The 21,421-nt window shown below is 38.7% G+C and overlaps 2 protein-coding genes across 2 annotated transcripts; both read left to right on the top strand.

Annotated features, from left to right (window-relative positions):
- Window positions 1-11,077: 11,077 nt before the first annotated feature.
- LOC103673089 (keratin-associated protein 13-1-like) lies at window positions 11,078-11,907 on the top strand. The gene has a single exon (XM_008701808.1). It carries the CDS (start codon window positions 11,120-11,122, stop codon window positions 11,627-11,629), a length of 510 nt encoding a protein of 169 aa, XP_008700030.1. The 5' UTR covers window positions 11,078-11,119; the 3' UTR covers window positions 11,630-11,907.
- Window positions 11,908-17,353: 5,446 nt separating this feature from the next.
- On the top strand, window positions 17,354-19,789 carry LOC103673090 (keratin-associated protein 13-1). Its single transcript, XM_008701809.2, has one exon. It carries the CDS (start codon window positions 17,621-17,623, stop codon window positions 18,131-18,133), a length of 513 nt encoding a protein of 170 aa, XP_008700031.2. The 5' UTR covers window positions 17,354-17,620; the 3' UTR covers window positions 18,134-19,789.
- Window positions 19,790-21,421: the final 1,632 nt, after the last annotated feature.

The following is a 21,421-nucleotide window of genomic DNA, read 5'->3' as shown; positions in this document are numbered from 1 at the left end:
CACCATACAGTATATCGTTAGTTTTTGATGTAGGGTTCCATGATTCACTATTTGCATATAACATCCAGTGCACCATGCAATACATATGCTCTTAGCTCTTAACTGTACTGCCTCAGTAACAAGGGAGATGGATAAGATGCTTGGGAAGGTAGAGGGTGAAAGATTAGAAGCAGGGTAAGGAATGAAGAAATATTAGGAGAACAAAGGGAGATATATTGGAATGATTAGGATTCAGGCATGGTCAGGACCTGTTTTTGGTTTCAGTTATCCAATTCTGTTGAAAATAAATTTTAATTACACTGTTGTCTGTGCTTTAATATTCCAAACCAGGACAATCAATACCTAAGATCTACTACAACTTCATGCCACCACTCTAGACTTCAAGGATACTCCAATCTTCTATCTTCCCTGAAATAAAAAATAATATTTCCATCCTGGTTATATAACCTTTTACAAATCTGTGTGTCTTTTCTAAAACATATCCTTCTTCTTTTGATTTAACTGTGACTCGCAAGGGTTGGACTCTAGATCCCCCTCAAGTAATGGTTCCCATGAAGCCTTTCCTAGCTTTTCTCTGACAAGATCCCCCTTGGTTCAAAAATGTTCATCACTTTTCTGTGAATCAGCCCTGAAAATTACTTTATTTTAATTTCTAATTTACATTCCACAGATTATGAGCACACAAATCCATAAAAAGGCAAGGTGAAGACTGTTAATAATCAAAAGCAAGTTCACATGGGAGAAAGCACAGGTGCAAATACTAAGAAGTTGAGAAAGTTTAGTCCAAAAAGTCGTCCTGTGTTAAAAAAGAGATTTCCTGGAAGAGAGATCAAAACAAAGATCTTAGACAGAAAGGAAACAACATATGATCTATATGTATGAGAAAACCCTATACCAGGAATTTCACACATACAAATTAATTTTCCTAAGAAACACATGTCATGATCCTTTACATTTTCCAGGTGCAGAAGCAGAGACAACAAAATGTTTATAAGGTCACTTCACCTAAGAAATGGAATTAAGATTCAAGTTCATGTTTGTCTCACTCTAAATTCCATTCTTTTATTCATTCATTCATTCACTCATTCCCTCCCTCACTCACTCATTCTGTTCATTTCATTTGCTCTCATAAGCATGAGTTTCTTGAGCAGGATAGATATCTACTAATTTGAATAGGCGAGTGACAATGTACAGGTGCACAGACAAGTGAGCAAATGAATAAAGTCTATGAGGTCAGTACAGTCTGGTTATTAGTACCAAATCCATTCCCAAATCTTCCAAAACTGCCTTTGTTGGGAGCCTGAAGTATATTTCTGGATGACAAGAACTATATTCTGGTCGTAGGTTGAATTTGGATTCTGTTTTTTTGAGGCAACACTTAGATCTCAAAAGGAACATGCCGAACAAAAGAGAGATCTTTTCTCAGCACATTTCTTAAGCTATACTTTTTGCTTTGTCTCAACAGGAATAGGGAGAAGTTAAACATTGTTGGGCTTAAAAAAAAATCTTGTTTGGGGCTCCAGGTTTGGATAGAGACCAAGAGAAGTAAAAAGAGAAAAAGGAGACATAATTAAGAATCTAACTATAGCAGTGATTTTAATGTCTGGGGCACCTGGCTTACATATTCTCCAGAAGCTCTATACCTTGCATTTAAATGATTGGTGTGCCCTAGGGGAAGCAGAACCAATGCATTTTCATGCCAAAGAAAACTGACTAATGACACATAAAACATACAGAAATAAATAGAAACACGAGCCAAATTTCTATGTTAAGCAAATTATTGTAAAATAAGTTAGCATCTTTTTATTCCTTTGTGACATACTAGAGAGAGATGATCCAGAAAGTAGAGAAAATAAAATGACAAACCATAAGATACTCTTAATCATAGGAAACAAACTGAGTGTCACTGGAGGGGAAGGGGTGGCGGGATGGGGTAACTGGGTGATGGACATTAAGGAGGGCATGTGATGTAATGAGCACTCGGTGTTATGTAAGACTGATGAATCACTGACCTCTACCTCTGAAACTAAAAATACATTATATGTTAATTAATTGAATTTAAATGAAAATTGAAAAATAAAATAAAATGTGTTCTAAGAAAGGGAGAGGAATGGGGTGGGGAGTGAGGTAGGGGTGAAAGGGAGAATTTTGGAAGTAATAACTTGCAGATTTCTAGTTGTAACATAGGTTATTGGTGAATTAAAATGCTTGAAAAAATGACAGAAGATGGCTTTTGAAGGTCTCATTTCTTAGGAATGGATACGTGGTTCTTGAGGTAGAAGATCTAGTACTTCTTTAAGAACAAAGTTTTAAATAATTCATTGTTTGAGATCTTAGAAATGTAACATGCTGATTTATAGGCCTCTGAACACATATTGGTCAGGAAAAAGGTGACTGACCTCTTCTAGAGAAACAACAGGAGTGTCAGAGGCCCAATTCATCATGAATGGTGAGAAGGTCCCAGATCCACAACTTCAAAGCCTACAGTCCATCTTCTGGAAAGACTGATGTGGAAGGGCACTCATAAGTGGGCACAGGATGGCTGGAAGGTTCCTTGGTGGCCAGCAGAAACTTGGTAGACATGGGCTAAGGGGGTCAGTCACTATGGTAATTCAACTCCTGGGGAGACAGTTCTCCCCTTCGACTAATGGAGGATGTGTTTGACAAAGTGCCACAGACTGGATACTCAAACAACAGAAATACATTGTCCTACAGTTCTGGAGGCTAGAAGTCCTCGATCAAGATATCAGAGGGGTTGAGTCCTTCTAAGGGCAGTTAGGGAAGGATCTGTTCCAGGCTGCTCCCGTTGGCTTGTAGACACCTGTCTTCTCCCTGGGTCTCTCAACATCTCCTTCTCTCTATGCATGAACGTCTCTGTGCCCAGATTTCCCCTTTTTATGACAATAGTCATATTGGATTACGGTCCATCTTAATGACCTCACTATATAACTTGATTGCTTCTCTAAAAACCCTATCTTCTAATGAAGTCATATTCTGAAATACTGGGGTTTAGGACTTTAACGTATGAATTTTGAGGGACACATCTAACTCATAACAAGAGACAAACAGTCATTAAAGCGGAAAAAAAAATAATTTTAAGAATTCGATTAGATACTGTCTCCTAACTTAGTTTTCTCTGGGTTTAATGAGGAATTGCAGTGAATTTTCTCCTAAGGAACTTTATAAACCCTTTCCACTGGGTGTGGTGTGTGAGGAAAACAACGTGGTAGAATCCTCTGGGGTTTCACTAATCAGTTATCTAATTAAAATGAAATTGATTTTCCTTTGCACAGACATGGCTGAATATATTTTATTCATTTACTTAAGAGACACAGATCATTCCTTTCTCATATATAGGATGGAGGTGATTATTTTCATGGCCAGTAATCCAGTAATCACCATGCAATGCTTCAGGGCCCTGGCCATGTTCCATTCCCCAGCATTTCATACTGACAAGATACCATGGTCTATTTCCCATCCTAAGGAGCCCAGCAGCAGAATCTCAGTTCTTAAAGCGATGATCATGTATTTTCAATTGTCAAGAAGTAAAAATAATAAAGTCAATCTAAGAATGCCTGTATTCATCTTTTTAATAAACATTATCACAAGTCCACTGTGAGCCAGTAACTGAGGAAAAGATGTCGTTCCTTCTTCTGGGCCCATTCTGTCCGGAAGATTAAGACAGGATGCGCAAATCTCAGTATTCCTGAAGTACTCTGTAAGAGCAACAGACAACAACTACAGAGGCAAGATGTGTACAGTTGGGAGCAAAGTTTCATCTGGGCCACAAAATCATCTTGCAATTGTCTGTCTTTGGGAATAGTTGATCCAAAATACATTATAACATGGAGATTCCAAATTTTCTTTTATTTTTTTAAAGATGTTATTTATTTACTTATTTATTTATTTACTCATGTATTTATTTATTTTAGAGAGACAGGCATGTGCCGGGGAGCAGAGGGGGAGGGAGTGGGAGAGAATCTCAAGGAGAGTCTGTGCTGCATGCAAACCCCATGCAGGGCTCGATCTCACAACCCTGAGATCATGACCTGAGAGTCCAAGGCTTAACTGACTGAGCCACCCAGGTGCCCCTTGAGATTCTCAAATTTTTTTTAAGACTTTATTTATTTATTTGACAGAGAGAGAGACAACCAGAGAGAGAGGGAACACAAGCAGGGGGAGTGGGAGAGGAAGAAGCAGGCTCCCATTGGAGGAGCCTGATGTGGGACTCGATCCCGGGACTCTGGGATCACGCCCTGAGCCGAAGGCAGACGCTTAATGACTGAGCCACCCAGGAGCCCCGAGATTCTTAAATTTTAAATGGGAGCTAGAAACTTTTCATTCAAAGACATCTGATCTATGGGGCGCCTGGGTGGCTCAGTTGTTAAGCATCTTCCTTCGGCTCAGGGCGTGATCCCGAAGTCCTGGGATCGAGCCCCACATCAGGCTCCTCCGCTGGGAGCCTGCTTCTTCCTCTCCCACTCCCCCTGCCTGTGTTTCCTCTCTCGCTGGCTGTCTCTCTCTCTCTGTCAAATAAATAAATAAAATCTTAAAAAAAAAAGACATCTGATCTAAAATTAAATGAGATACCAACAAAACTAATGAAACTGCAAGCATTTTAAGACAAATGAGTAGAAATGCTTAACTACTTTTGAAAATAAGCACAGAGGGGAGTCAACTTTAATGAATGAGACAAATGGAAACATTTCTTTGGTTTGACAGTATTGCCAGTTTAGAAGGCTAAACCAAGATAAATGCCGTGTGAAACCTAAAGATGGGGGAAAAAAGAGAAGGAAAGGGAAGGAAGAAAGGAGTGGATGGAGATGAGAAAGAAAGGAACATTCCAGAAGGATAAGAAGCACAGCATGTGAGCACAGCATTAAGCCATTACGTTAGGAGGCCATCTATCACAGGCTCTGCGGTGCTGATTAGTCCTGTGAACACTAAAACTCTGCTTTCTATATAGGCTCGCAGTTGCTGTGCTCTTATTTTTAAACAAAGTGTACTTTTTGAAATCCCAAGTTTCTCATTTAGTTGTAAACATTTTGCTCTTTTGCTAAAGAATGACTCAGGCAATTAAAAAAAAAAAAAGAATGACTCAGGCAATTAAAATGTATTTAAGATATTTACAGCAGTGATTCTCAAATTTGATACCTCAGAAGCACTTGGGAAGGGTTTTCTTTGATCATTTGAGCAAAGATTCCCATATACTCTTAACTAATTGCTAGGCTATACTGTGGGTATTTTACTTGTATTTTTATCTCATATAATTCTCATAATAACCCAATGCGAAACGTACTATTATTCCCATGTCACAAAGAAGAAAATTGGGACATGGAGAGCTCAAGTGAACTGCAGAAGATCACAGTGCTGGGAAAGGCCATGCCAGGATTCATCTCCCAGGCCATTCGACAACAGAATAGGGGCTTTGAGCTTCCACGTTACCTTCCCCCTCAATTGGGAAGGCCCCCCTCCCCACAGCCACACACCGTGTTGGTGGCATTCTGACACGTATGTGTTAATAGGCATTACTTAAATTCACCAGAGTTTAAGTTCCTGAGTGATCACACACAGTCCATTCCACAATGCCCTAAGATTACGTTGTTTGTTTGAAATTCTAAACCTCTAAAAATAAATCAAATCCTGGTATTAGGATAAGCTAAAAAGCCATTGTCAAGAAAAGCAGCAAGCAAGAAAGAAGGAACCCTGTGTATAACACTTCCTGGGGAATAAACAGGTGAAGCTATGTTTTACAGTCTTTAACCCCTCCCAACAAAACCTTGATCTATTTTGAATGGGGCAGAACTTGCAAAGGAGACTTGCCCATTAGTCTCTGGGCACCAGAACCAAATTTTAGCATCATAGAATTCTATACACAGAAATGGGAAAATGAGTAAACGGAGTTAAACAGTTTATTCTACTAGGAAGTGAGAAAACCAAAACAAGACCCTGGCTTAGAGGTATCCTAGATGTTGGCGCTCTCTCCAGTAGCCTCCAACAGACACCAGGAAACCATGACTTCTGCTATGTTTGTGCCTCAAGCCATCCACTGAGACAGAGCTCAGGCAACTGAGCAGTACTAAACAAGGTCTTCTCCAGAGAAAATTAGGCCGTCTTCCTGTCAAAGGCCCCTGCCTAATTACAGGGGTGAACAAGCCTAGGAAACAAAGAAACCTCAAGTATCCTCTACTTTGAAGCCTCTAAAAATCCGGAAGTACCCTGGAATAACTTCCTTCTCTTTACTTTTCCTTTTCCCGCTTTCTTCTCCATGCTATGCCTCATGCCCACTCAGGTACCTTCCCGCTCACCCCTGCGCAGGAAATGAAGAAAATGCAGAGTAAATGTGGAGTTGAAATACTGGAGTACAAGTGGAATACTCGTGCCTTTAGTCAGCAAAAGGCTGGGGAGAGAAAGAAATGAGGCAGAAGATGCTGACACCCCAACATCAGGAAGAAGCCAGACCTCCTCAAATTAGCAGGAGAGGAAGGGGCGTGCGCTCACACACACACACACACACACACACACACACACACACACACGTCTGCTAGCCTGTGCTCTTTCTCCTCATCTCACTACTTTCCACTAGGTCAAGACTTGATGTCACCTGGAAACCTTTAAGCCCATGGGTCTTAGTTGACCCATGACATCTGAGTAGAAAAGCTTCGTGTCTATTAGATACACATAGTCAACCTTCACTAAGCTGCCAATTAAAGAAAGAACACACAAAAAATAGTTAATATTTATGTAATCTTCCTAGGTGACCTACTTCATTGAAGGCATTTAAAACATTTAAGACAATGTCCCTTTTCATTCAATCAACATATGTCTATAGTGCCTACTATGTACTACAGACCATTCTAGTTCCACTCATACATTTAACATCTGATTTCTAACTCAAAATCCGTTTTTATTCTGCCTTCCAATTTTAGCTATCACAGTCTGTCACAATTGCTATTCTTCTCTCCTGTATTTATAGTGAGTCGTTACCACTCATCACGAGGCCATCTGCACAATGTCACTGGGTAGCGACACGCAGCCTTTGTTAAAACCCTGGGATGCTGCATCTTGCAGGATGGGTATTAATGCTACTAAATCCATCTTCAACATTTCCAAACAACAACATTCATAACAGCTATTATATCCGAACAGTAGCAAGAAGAGAGGGTGCAGCATATTATTAGCAGGCACTGTCCGTTACAGTAGAATTATGACGTTATAAACAGAAAATAGATTTCCTCTTCTCTCTTTGTAATGTTGTACTTCATATTCTTGGAAAGACAATCCCTGTACAAAGGTGGTTACAGTTGTCAGGCATGTAACAGTATGGCATCACGTGGCTATGAGCATCTCCTGCAGGCTCCTGGCTAGATGTTAACCCTTTAGTTTAGTTTAGTTAATTTAATTTAATTTAATTTAATTTAATTTAATTTAATTTAATTTAATTTTGTTAACCCTTTAATCTAACTATGGCAGTACATCAGAAACACATGTGGAGCAGCCTGAGGAGGAATTCAATCACTTTGTCTTTAAAATTGTGTATTTATTTTTCCGGTTGGTGCGTATGCTCTAAAATGACCCATTTGTTACTTCTGTTGCATAGTCAGAAGTAAGACACCACTGATTTAAGTTGTTGGCCAGTATATAAAAGCCATGTCAAGTTCTGTTGGCGTGGAGAGTATTTTAAGTCAGAGGATCGTAAACATAAGTGAGGTGGTCCAGTTGACCTGTGATTTGTTTCACGACTGGTGTTTTTATAATCCAATTCCACCAACATAGATGCCTTATATTTTCCTATTAAACATGGAAGAATATCCTTCAAGTGCACAGGGAGTTTGTTTTCACAAAATGTCTTAAAACCCAAAGCCTCTCAGTTTACGATAGTGACATTAACCAACACAACAAAATAATAGCACGGACTTGATGACTAATGACAACTGAAATTGGGCTCCACAACTATAAAATAAAGAGGAGTAGCTGAACTTGGGAATTTCGAAAGCACATCCTCTATGAATGGAAGAGCTTGTAGTGAGTTCCAGGAAGGTGCAAGCAGGGGAGCCTAAAAGAACCACATTTTCAGAATTTTTAAAAGATGTCAAAAATCCATATTTTGTATAAATTCTTTTGATTTTTAAATATTGGTGATAAATTTAGAGTTTAATAAAAAACCTATAGTGTGTGGGGGGGGGGTCCATGCTTGTGTGATGAACAAACCTGTGTGGGCTGGATTTGGTAGAGGACCTGGGAGTTTGTGATCTGTTATTTCTGCTAAAATCAACACCACCACATTGATGTGAGGAGGGTCAGATGTACAGGAAAGAGAAGGCCATCATTGTGTGCCTGTGAAGGCAGCCGGAGGTTGTGTCACTGTAGATAAATTTTGCTGACTTCGTTATTTTGATTAATAATTGTCCTATTTCCGGTGAGCAAAAAGTCACTCTCACTTGTGATAAGACAACTATTTTCAAGAAGTTCTTTGAAAAATAGTGATTTGAGAAAGGCATGGTGCTTACAGCATTGAGTGGGCTAGGACTTCTATCACAGTGGCTAGAAAACCATAGGAAAAAAAAACCTAGAAATTTAAAAGATCATAAGATAAACTTTTTTAAAAGTAGCTGTTTGATGTGAATGCAGCTACTTCGTAATTTCTTGGACTTACGGAAGTCCTATATAGTGCTTCCTTTTGTAAAATTGCAATGAAACCCACTCTTACTTTGAGGAAAAGTTGTTAGTTTAAGCAAATATAGTAAAATTGTATTGTAGTTTTATCAAATAGAGTTGCAACTCAATGCCTTAAGCCACAGTGCGATACTTTCTGAGTGCCTGGTACCACATAGTTGACTTCGGTGTATGTTACACTGGTGCATTCATCTTGAAATTGGCAGGAAACAGCCATATACTCAAAGAATGTGATAAATTTATCAGATATTTTCCTTAAAAAAACAAAACAAAAACCAACTTGGAGTTAAAGAGGACCAGAGGCAAATAATAAAAGCAATAACAAACCACAACGATGCAAGAATTGAAAGTTAGGTTAGAACTCTGGACAGAGACATTTCCATGGAAAGTATATTGAAGAGAGACCTGGGCACTCTATGTGGGTCCCTGATATCTCAGACGGAAAGTCACCAGCATATGTTCAAGTGTCTTGGGTAGAGCAACTTAGGTAAAGACAGAGACAGATTTAACCTCATGAAGCTTCAGTGGGAGGGTCATCTTCAGGGTTCTTTTGCCTGAACTTTTCCAAGGCTCCATTGCACTCTTTCAGGGAGATGTGGAGGAACCCACTGCTCCAGGTGTGCTGCTGTAGCCTGGGAGTCAATCATTTGCCCTTGAAGTAGTTCTGGGGCAATGGGTGGATCCTGAAAACTTCCCACAGTACCTCTAGACCCTAGAATCCGCCTGATGAACCTCAGAACTTCAAGGAGTTTTGACTTTAAGAAGAAGGATTAGAACCGAGACATTACTCTGCTACCTAATATATCACTAAAACCGAAGGTACACTGTCATCTGTAGCTGATTCACACACAAGTCCACAACTCTAGGGCCAGCAGATTAGGATGGGAAGATAAAGCAGGGACACCAGGCTGAGATAAGCATAATCCCAGGATTGAAGCACCAACTGAGAAGAAAAGACACAGGATGTCATAGATGTGGCATTACTAATAAACAGCAATGTTGAAAAGAAATTTTCTGTGTCATCAAAAATAAATTAAGCATTTTTTGATTCATAATTTTGAAAGAAAAACTGAAATATAATCTATTCTTTCTGCAGAAAATCATGTTGACAAAATCATTGTCATATGTAAAAGTGATCAAAGTCTATGCAGCCAATAAATATAGAGGAAATGTTACAGATGATGGTGATGATTATGATGATATCAGATTATTGTCTTGATTTTGTGATATCTGTGGTTTTTGTCATCTTATATGTTTGTATTTGCTAATATTATTTTATTCTAAATTGGCATTTATATTTATATCTACTATTATGTTCATAATGTTGTATTCTTTTTCTTAAAGAAGTGCCCTCAAATTACAAACTTCAAGATTCATGTAACCTAGATCCCCTCTAGTAAGAAAGCTGGGACAGAAGCATGTACCAAAAGTAGGGAGAAAAATATAGGATCTGCCATTGGCCTTGGAAACACTCAAAGAACATTCAAAATTTTGAGGCATTGTGGAATCGTAGACCCCAGGATGTTTTGCACATATAAATGTATTGCACAAAGGCCATGAATTAAGTTCATTTTGAAAAAATCTGATATGATCGAGCTAAGAAGTAGAATATCCACCAGTCGTCCAATGGGATAGAAGAAAATCTTGACAGTCTTGTCCTTCTCTCTACCACTGTCGCTTCGTTCATCACCTCATATCAGTAGCATCTCCTGCTTTGATTTTCTTCACATGTGTTCATATTGGTCTCTTCTTGAGTTAGATTTAATTTCATTTTTCTAATGACTAAATTTTTACAACATATTTGTTCAGGATTATGCCCACTTCTAATCATCTCTGTGAATCTCTTTGGCTTACTCTTATAAGAACCTTTTAGACTGGACATAGGAAGCAATGCTAATAGGAAGTAATAGATGTAAAATTTAAATATTAGAGTGTGAATCGATGGTTTGATGTAGGGGCAATGTTTAGAAGGTTCCTCATCACGACCAGATTTCTGCTTCTCAGCCACTGACGCAAAAGATGACTGCATTGTAATCCCCGCCCTGGGAAGAAAGCGTGCTTCAGCCAAAGCTGAGCACATGTACACGCACATGTTTTCATGACCAGAAAAGTCAGAGGGGCTTCCCTGGCCATGATGGTGTAGGCATTAATTACACCCTGTCATAGCATTTGTAACATAGATGTACTTCACTGACATAGGGCTATAAAAACAAAATGAGTGAACCCATAAATATAAGATGAAGAGAGGTAGTTAATTCCAATTGTAAAAAAAGGATTAGTGAGTTACATGTATGCAAATGAAGGACTCCAAATTTTGAAAAGATGGCATTGTAAAGTGCCACACCCATTGTTGAGAGTATATAAATGCCTCACCTGAGGAGTAAGATATCCAAACAGAGAATCTTCTCACTGTCACTCAGCTGAATTCACATCTCCTGCCAACATGTCCTACAGCTGCTGCTCTAGAAACTTCTCCTCCAGCTCCTTTGGGGGATACCTGCGCTCCCCAAGCTCCTCCTGTGGCTCTTCCTGCCCCAGCAACCTGGTCTACCGCACTAACCCCTGCTCTCCTAGCACCTGCCAGCTGAGCTCCGCCCCCTCCAGTGGCTGTCAGGAGACCTGCTGTGAGCCCACCAGCTGCCAGACATCCTGTGTGGTGTCCAGACCTTGCCAGACGTCCTGCGACCGCCCAAGGACCTCCACGCTCTGCACTCCCTGCCAGACGACTTGCTCTGGGTCTGTGGGCATTGGGTCCCACAGCTGCCGTTCCCTGGGCTATGGAACCAGAAGCGGCTACTCACTGGGTTGTAGATCCCAGGGCTTCAGATCACTGGGAGTCTGTGGTTTCCCTTCTCTGGGCTGTGGATCCAGATTCTGGCACCCAACCTACTTGGCTTCTAGGAGCTGCCAGTCTTCTTGTTATAGACCAACTTGTGGATCTGGCTTCTTTTGATCACCTTATTAAAATTTAATCTTGTTGTCCATTCTCACCAATGCCTCTACTTATAACCTTATTATCTCCATAACCTACAGGAAGAATTATCTTCTTATTCTTAGATTATCAAATCCTCACCTTGTCTCTGGCCCCAAATACTGGCTGACAGACTTTATTTGAAAAATTCTATAATTAACGTACTAACTGAAAATAAAATCTAAAGTCTGCATTCTTCCAAAATTGTATGAAAAGCCAAATCATTATAACCTAATAAATGTATTGGTTCTGATAACTAGCTATGTTTATTGTTGTTAGTTTTTATTCACTGGGTTTTTTATTTTGATAGATAATGGAGATATTATGAAAAGATCAATATGCCCCTGGAAATAGATTTTTGAAATCCTACAAAATTGGGGATTTGAATTTTGAGGAACCTCAGATATTTTTCTTACTCAAACTACAAGTAGTGGAAGACAATTATTTAAGTATATAGACTTTTATGAATTGAAATCTCAGATTCAGGAATTAAATTGATTCCCTCACAAGATGTGGGAATGCCAACAAGCATAAAGTAGCAGACTAATTGATAGTTATATAAGAAATACAGAGAATAAAAATAATATTTACATTTATATGGCTAAGCTTATACATGAAAGAAAAATTAAATAGAAGACAAATGAAAATGATTATGTATGAATTTTAAGTAACTTTGCCTGAAGTCACCCACCATTTCTTAGTAAAAGTGATAAACACCTGATCTCACTGAGGAGTATTCAATATGATCTCATCTACATATGTGTAATGAGCAATACCATAAAATTTGAGTGAAGAATCTAAAATCATCAGGATGATTTCCACCTTGGTTTTTACTCATGTTTCAAACTAAAAGATAATTAGTATTTGATACCACCAGGAGTGATGATTTAAAGTGTATCTCAAAAACAAAAAATGGGGAAACATTACTTCTCTTTTTCATGATAATATTCTCTGTTTTCTCAGGCAAAGTATTTTCAGGAATAGCAAAGTGCAAAGATAGACAGATTTTGATAAGAACCTAAAACCGAGAACAAAAAGAGTTAACATATGTTCAACAAATGCCGCTAAGCCTTATTTCTTTAGGCTATACAATAGCCCTTAGAGAAAGATACCTGTTATAAATTTGTTACACTGAATGTAAGAAAAGGGAGACACAGAAGGAATAAGGAACTAATAAGGAATACCTGCCCCATGGCATCTTAAAAGGTGAAGTTTATTTAGAATTGCAAAGACATAGGAGTATTAGAAGGGGCAAAAGGGAAATCTGGGAAGATGAAATAAAATAAGCAGAGTGGAAAAGACTGAAAATTATTTTTATATTCAAGGAATGACTGGAAATTTGGTTAACTTAACAATTGAAGGAGATTTTATATGGTGTGACAATGACAAACATGGTTAAAAACTTGATGAGTAACTGTCCCTCCATCATTTAGAAGTGTTACATTTTATTTGTTTTAGGGGTATTATATTTTAAGTCACAATAATTCTTGTTTCCACCACCTTCCATCCAAACTATTAAAATAGTTTTGTGGGATGCCTGGGTGGCATAGTCGGTTAAGCCTCCGACTCCTGGCTTTGGCTCAGATCATGATCTCAGGGTCATGAGATCAAGCTCCAGGTTGGGCTCCACACTTAGCTTTGAGTCAGCTTAAGACTCTCTCTCCCTCTGCCCCTCCCCCCCAATTTTCTCTCTCTCTCTCTCTCAAATAAATACATAAATCTTAAAAATAAAATAAAATAAAATAAAATAAAATAGTTTTGTGATTGGATACTCTTACTCCTATTTCTTACCTATCTAACCACTCTTTCATATATTATAAGACAAACCTTTCATCTAAGGATGAGTTATGAATTTTAAGCTTATTCCTAAGGGGGAATAAGATAAAAATTGATATACTTACAAATGAAAAAATTATTTGGAACTAATATTTTTTGTCTAGAAAATTTAGACAAAGAAAATACATGTGAAAATGTCCAGAAATTTCCAAGGCCAAAATGTCAGGGAGGTTTTAACAATAACAACAACAAAGTCGCAGAATTCATGACTACTTCTCTATTAGGGATATTGTTGAATCCAAAAGGGAGGCTGTTGAGACTCATGAGCTCAGGTAACCAAAATCGAAAATTAGAAATTTCCCATGATTTTGACCAAAATTGCAACTCTGAACAGCACCTTAGGACTAGGCTGAACCTTAAATATTTACCCCTTTCTATGAACTGAAATTAATTTCTCACTCATTTCAACGCTTGATTAGATTAGCATGGTACACAAACTGGAGTAGCCACTCTGGAAAACAGTATGGAGGGTCCTCAAAAAACTAAACATAAAACCGACTCTTAAGAATAGAGAACCTAAACTGAGTATTACTAGAGGGGATGTGGCAAAGGAATGGGTTAAAAAGGTGATGGGGATTAAGAAGTGCACTTGTTGTGATAGACACCTGATTTTGTATGGAAATGTTGAATCACTGTAATGTACACCAGAAACTAGTATCACACTATATGTTAACTAATTTGAATTTAAATAAAAACTTCAAACTACAAAAGAATTTAGCATGGTATAGAGGTGACCTTAAATTATTTCTTTACCTGGATAAATACAAATTATAAATGCAGGCATAGACTTAGACATATAGATATAATTGTGGATATAGTTTTATGCAAATACAGATGAGTATATCGATGATATACATAGATAGATGATGTAGATATAGAACGTCTGATACCCTAGGGAAATTTATCAGACTTCAAGAAGTTAAGAAATGACTGAATCCAAAATATTACAGATAGTAGAATTCACTTCAGGAAATAAAAAGATAAATTTACAATTTTAAGAGAGAAGGAAACATATTAAAAGAACCAAGTAGAGAGGTGCCTGGGTGGCTCAGTCAGTTGGGTCCAACTCTTGATTTGGGGTCAGATCATGATCTCAGGGTCATGAGATCAAGACCCACGTCAGGCTCCACGCTGGGTGTGGAGCCTACTTAAGATTCTTCCTCTCCCTCTGCCCTTCCCCCTCCCCCTGCTCATGCTCTCTCTAAAAAAATAAAAAATTAAAAGAGCCAAGTAGAAATTCTAAAATTGAAAAATTCAATAAGTTAAATGCAGAATTATTGAATGGATTGAAAAGAAATTAGACATAGCTGGAGAGGCCACTAGAGATTGTTTTGGAGAACATATTTAAACTAACAAATTAAGAGAATACGTTGGAGTCAAACTGATGAACAAAAAAGAAGAGAAAAATTCAAAGCAACCAAAGGGAAAGAAAATTCAAGTTACCTTCAAAAAAGCAACAGTAAGATTGACAGCTGAATTCTAAACAGAAAAAGTAAAGTAGGAAGACAATTAAATATCCTCAAATTTCTTAAGAAAGAAAGCCTTAGAGTACTTGACTAATGAGTATTTGTTTCAAAAATGAAGGAGAGGGGCTCCTGGATGGCTCAGTTAAGCTTCTGTCTCTTGATTTTGGCTTAGGTCATGATCTCAAGGTCGTGGGATCAAGCCCAGAGTCGGGCTCTGTACTGGGCATGGAGACTGCTTGAGATTCTCTCTCTCTCTTCCTCTGCTCTCATCGCCACTCTCTCTCTCTCATTCAAAAAAAAAAAAAAAAAAAAAAGGAGAAATGTAGACATTTTCAGACAATCAAATGTGTTACTAGCCTTCCAACACTAAATATATAATAAAAGTTATATAGTTAGATATACAATAATCCCAGAACATACAAAAAAGATGTAAGAAGAAACAAAGAGTAAACAAAAAAATGTATATATAAATTATATATATACATATATATCAAATTACATATATATATTATACATGGTAAATTTAAGCCAATTTTGACCATAAAAACATGGAGGCAAATATATATCAATATACATAAGCATACATGAAATTACAATACAGAAAATCCTAACATAGTAGTACATGAATTGGGGTAAGGATAGTTGGCCTTAAGATTTCTGACATTCTTACACTGGACCAGAAATAGTAGAAGTATTCATTTCTATTAGCAAGTCAACAAAGCATGCTGTGAACTCTAAAACAGCAGTATCCAATAGAACTTTCTCTGTTGCTGAAAATATTTTTATCTGAATTGTCCAATATAGGAAAATTCCCTCAGCCACATGTATCTATCGTGCACATGAAATGTGGCTAATAGGACTGTGGAACAAAATTTTAACTTAACTTAATTTTAAATTATATAAGTTGAACTTGATATATGTGGCCAGTGGCTACTCTGTTGGGTGGTGTGGCGTTGGGGTACCCTCTGAATGACTGACAAAATCATGGATATCATCCTGGAAGGCTGACAGAATGATTGTTAAAAAATATCTTGTATTACCTCTAATAACATGATGCTTTTCATCATATCATACAATAAACTTTGCAGTTAGTAAAACGGAAGTAGCATTTTTTGTTCGTTTCTTTTGTCTGATGTATCTTTTTACTTTCTCCCTTATATTTAAGAAAATCTATTTTAAGTAGAAAATAGTTTTGATTTCTAGTCCTGTCTGATATTCTAAGTCTTCAATAAGGATTATTCAGTCTATTATATTTAATTTAATTATTGATACTTTCAGATTTCTACTTACACATTTACTATTTCTAGTAGTAAACTTTCACACTCTTGCGAGGGGTAATAAAATCATAAAAGCTACAATTTTACCCTTTTAGGTTATTATCATTTCACAGTTTTTAATTTTTTTAGTAAGTTTTCAAGAGGTCTTAATGATCATTCTCAATTACTATTTATTTCTACCTATTTATTAAGAACCACAAACACTTCATTAGTGTCATGCATAATGAGCGCTTAGACAATTCCTTTATATTTCAACCTTTATCGCCTCCTGCAATTATAACTTCCCCTCTGAGGTAATTGTCTTCCTTCCTGGAGAAAACACTTCAGTATTCGTTTTAGCCTAGGTGTGCCTGACGTGGGGAGCTCTATAAAAGACAATATTTGGATATTTTACAATGGAAAAATAATCTTGAAGAACTGAAGTGGGGAAAAAGTGTTTTTATAATGCAGGAAACAATTATATGAAAGAATCTAAAGCTAAAAACGACCAGAAGGTCCTGCGTGATAAGAGTTGTTCTGGAAGAGCGGGATCACTGGACACGTTATGACATATGCTGTGGATACAGGTGACAAAAGGGACAATGTATATATGAAAAGCCATAAACTATATTGATCCAGAACCCATTTTTATTGGAACTTCACACAGATGGAAGGATCCATAGTGTCACTAGTTATCTTCCCTCACCTCAAGAGTATTTGACTCTTTGGAAATTTCGCATAAATTGGTACCCACTGAGACTCTTTTTCAAATTAGTCTTGCTTAGTCATTTTGCCTTTAAACATCTGTCCTGATTTATTTCTGTGACCCACCGTGTTTCTCAATCAATTTATATTATCTATTTTCCCTTTCCATTGGATTTGAGAAGCAATATATAATATAATGTAAAATGTGAAAACTAATTTTAGGGGATGAAATAAGTCTACAGAAAGAAAATCATTGGTGACAGATAGGGTGCCTCTATTCCACTGAGCTAGAAAAAAAAGTGACTTAATCTCAATCCCTGTCTTTAGATCTCAGCATTCCCCAGCCAATGTCGGGCAAAGGCGCAATGAGTCTCAGGCAAGGAGAAGAGTAGGGGCTTCTCTGGCCCTGATTAGCTGGCATTAATGACATACAGTCATAGCATTTCTGACTTTGGAATAGTTCGTTGGCTTGGTGCTATAACAACATGATGAATTCTCCTATAAATATGAGATGGAAGGAATCACCTGCAATTACAGAAAATATCATTGAATTACACATATGGAAATGAGAGATTCCAAGTGTGGGAAAGGCTATTGTAAAAAAGGCCACACCCATAGCTGAGAGTATATAAACACCCCAGTCCAGGAAGTGACATTCAAACAGAGAATCTTCTCACTGTCACTCAGCTGAATTCACATCTCCTGCCAACATGTCCTACAGTTGCTGCTCTGGAAACTTCTCCTCCCGCTCCCTTGGGGGCTACCTGCGCTACCCAGCCTCCTCCTGTGGCTTTTCCTGCCCCAGCAACCTGGTCTACCGCACTGACCTCCGCTCTCCCAGCACCTGCCAGCTGAGCTCTGCTCCCTCCAGTGGCTGTCAGGAGACCTGCTGTGAGCCCACCAGCTGCCAGACATCCTGTGTGGTGTCCAGACCTTGCCAGTCGTCCTGCGACCGCCCAAGGACCTCCACGCTCTGCACTCCCTGCCAGACGACTTGCTCTGGGTCTGTGGGCATTGGGTCCAGCAGCTACCGTTCCCTGGGCTATGGACCCAGAAGCGGCTACTCCCTGGGCTGTGGATCCCGGGGCTTCAGATCGCTGGGTTATGGAGTCTGTGGCTTCCCTTCTCTGCGCTATGGATCCAGATTCTGCCGCCCCACCTACTTCGTCTCCAGAAGCTGCCAGTCATCATGTTACAGACCAACCTGTGGATCTGGCTTCTAGACATCAACTTGTTGAGGGTCCAGACCTTTTGAGCAGTGTATCTAACCTCTAAACAGAGAGTTTATCATATTCATGACCTTTGGAAAAACTCTCCAGTCACCTTTATTCCAGCCACAAAGTGCTGGCCCAAAAACTGTCTCTAACATATACTGAACTTAATGATTAATTTTATTGGATGACTTTATAGAATTAGTGGAATTAATTAAATTGTGAGATTAATTAATGGAATTTATGTTAATAAACATGAAATAATGTTAATGAATTAATGGGATTCTCGTTCATACTTTTTTCACAATGAAAAATGAATATAATGCAATAAACTCATTTATTCTGGCTTCCAAATATTCTGCTAATTTAATTGTTAGTTTTAATTGGGTAATTTTTTTTCTTTTTTCTTTTTCTTTTTTTTTTTTTGAGGGGGATATTCAAGTTAATGTTCACTATGTCTCTGGGAACAAACTTCGGAAATCTAATACATTGGTAAATTAGAACTAATTTATTTTGGGCTTCAGACATTTCTTTTTTTAACTTTTTTTTCTGGAATTCTTTTTTTCATGCAGTAACTTTATATGGATAATAATCTCAGGAGCAATAAAGAGCATATTTCCTCCAAAGGATGTGGGACCTTGATGTTTGCTGACAAAAGGAAAAAACACATCTGATACATCTAGATTCCTGGACAGTGGCAATTAACCTGATCAGCTAGTTAGGGACCTAGAAAGGAGAATATTAGAAGACTGATACAAAGAAATCTGGTGTGGAAATGTGTGGATAGTCTCATACAGATGGACACAAAATGTGAATATCTGTGTATTTCCTCTTAGTGCCCACCAGAATGCATCTACCATGGAAGAGGAATGAAACAATCAAGTAGACAAAATAACTCTGCCAGTTGATGTGAGCCTACATTTGTCAGCAGTTCCTACAATGCTGACAAGATGACCAAGTGACCACAGAGGCTATGAATGGGTCCACCAGCATAAGCTCCTACTTACAAGGCCGATGTTATTGCCACCTGTGAATGTCCAGTCTTAGCAATGGAGGCTAATGCTAAACTCCCAGTGTGACATTAGTCCTCAAGAAGACCAACTGGCTGCTTGGATGCAAGTTGAACGTGCTCCCCTTCTGCCCTGGAAAGATCAGTGTTCACTCTCAAATGTACAGATATGTATTCAGAGTGTGAGTCTGTTTTTAATGCTTACCTCAGCAGCACCCTTATTCAGGAGTTAATGAATAGCTTGATCTACCAATATGGGATTGCTCACCACGTAGCATCCACTCAAGAAATCTACGTCACAGTAGAGAGAGTATACGTGAGATGCACGGGTTTTATCAAAAACCACACCACCCTGAACTCCCTGTCTGATGGTGCATTGGATTGGCCTACTGACTCCAAAGTTGAAGTGTTAGCATGGAGGCAATATCCTCAAAAGTTTGGGCTCCAAATATCTACCAAAGACCAAATATTTGGTCTTTCCAAAGACCGATTTAAGAACTTTGTGCTTCCTATTTCTGCAACTGGAATTTTCAAGGATAGAGGTGCAGTTCCCAAAGGCAGACTTACTAAGGAACACACCAAGAGTCCCATTGAACTACAACTATGGCTGCTGCCTGAGTCCTTTGGGCTCCTTGTATTCAGGGGCCAACAGGCAAAGAAAAGGAGTTGTCATCTATCCAAGAGGAGATGATCCTGATTAGTAGAAAGTAGTAGGGTTACTGTTACACAGTGAGGGAAGAGGGAAGATGTGGGAAGCTCAGCTGATCTCCTTGGGTGCCTCTTGGAACCTCCCATCCAACTGTGGACATGACCTGTCAAATGCAGCGACTCTAGCAAGAAAAAGTTACAGTTATCAGGATTCACACTTCTCAGGAATAAGGCTGAGGTAATACTACTAAGAAATCCACCATGACCACTACAGGTGTTAACCAAGGGTGAGACAAATTTCTAATGGATACTGAAGGAGGGAGATGGTAAGCACTAGCTGCAACTCCTAGACCAAATGCAGTGACAGGGACTGAGTTTCATGCCACTGGCTTCTCCCTTTTATATTTCCCCTCAGGAATAGAGCCCTACCAGAGCCATGAAGAATCTCTCTCCTGACAAGCTGACCCTGAAGACGTAACCAGTGGACTCTGACAGGTACAGATCTGCACTGGAACACACATCACATCACTTCACAAAAGGAATGGCTGTCTGGCTGTGACAAGCGAGGCCAGCTGACAGGCTTTCCCTGTTGGCTTCTTTGGGCTCTGCCTCAGCTTTCAAGCCAAGGTCAAGTTTTTCTCATGGCAGCCCCTGGTCAGTGACTGAACAAGGTGGTAGAATGGCTTTTTTCATTCATAGGTGCTACTCTCTACAAACTTTTTGTTCTTCTATCCATGTCTCAGTGCCTGCTTCCTGAAGAATACAAGTATTAAATAGTCTCTCTATTCTTTCTTGGAATTTGTTGTTTCCACCTAAGATTATTTTCCTTCAGCCCAAAAAAATCTGTTAGTAGTCATTTCAGTGTAAATTTATCTGACACAGTGAACCCATTGGAAATTAATACTCAGTTACCGTATTACTCAAAAGGAAAACTAAAATGAAGAATAAGGGTGATAAAAGAGGGCTATTTTATATATGTATTTTTTTGAAAAAGAGAGAGAGGAAGTATGGGGGGAGGGGCAGAGGGAGATACAGTGGAAGAATCCAAAGCAGGCTCTACACTCAGCATGGAGCCTGACAGGCACTGGATCTCAAGACTCTGAAATCATGACCTGAGCCGAAATCAAGAGTCGATGCTTAACTGACTGAGCCACCGAGACACTCTTATTTTATATTTTGGAGGAAATTACAGGAAAGGAACTGACTTCGAAAATGCACAAAATTCATTCAGTCTGAGCAGTGGAGAAGCTGAGTTGTTCTAGGAGGCAGGCTCCAGGTTCTTTAAAAATTTGGACAATGTAAATGAAATTACATAAAAATACATTAATGATATTTTTTGTTTTAAATGGCATTTTTAAAAGATGTTATTTATCTATTTGGCAGAGAAAGAGAGCACAAGCAGCAGGAGCAGCAGGCAGAGGAAGAGGGAAAAGGAGGCTCCTCGCTGAACAGAGAGCCCGATGTTGGGCTTGATCCCAGGACCCTGGGATCATGAGACAAACCAAAGGCAGACACTTAACCAACTGAGCCACCCAGATGCCCTTTAGATGGCATTTAGAAGAAAAGATCCATGGGCTAAAAGTAGGTAGAAGAGATACTTGAAATCAGTGTCTCTTCATTCCCTTTTTCCAGATTCCCACATT

This window comes from Ursus maritimus, unplaced genomic scaffold (assembly GCF_017311325.1).
Source record: "Ursus maritimus isolate PB19 unplaced genomic scaffold, ASM1731132v1 scaffold_4, whole genome shotgun sequence".
In the NCBI taxonomy this organism is placed as follows: domain Eukaryota; kingdom Metazoa; phylum Chordata; class Mammalia; order Carnivora; family Ursidae; genus Ursus; species Ursus maritimus.
This window is presented reverse-complemented; position numbering and strand designations above follow the sequence as displayed.

Bases quoted from the DNA above. Each gene is read 5' to 3' on its own strand.
- LOC103673089 (XM_008701808.1), top strand. From the start codon at position 11,120: ATGTCCTACAGCTGCTGCTCTAGAAACTTCTCCTCCAGCTCCTTTGGG.
- LOC103673090 (XM_008701809.2), top strand. From the start codon at position 17,621: ATGTCCTACAGTTGCTGCTCTGGAAACTTCTCCTCCCGCTCCCTTGGG.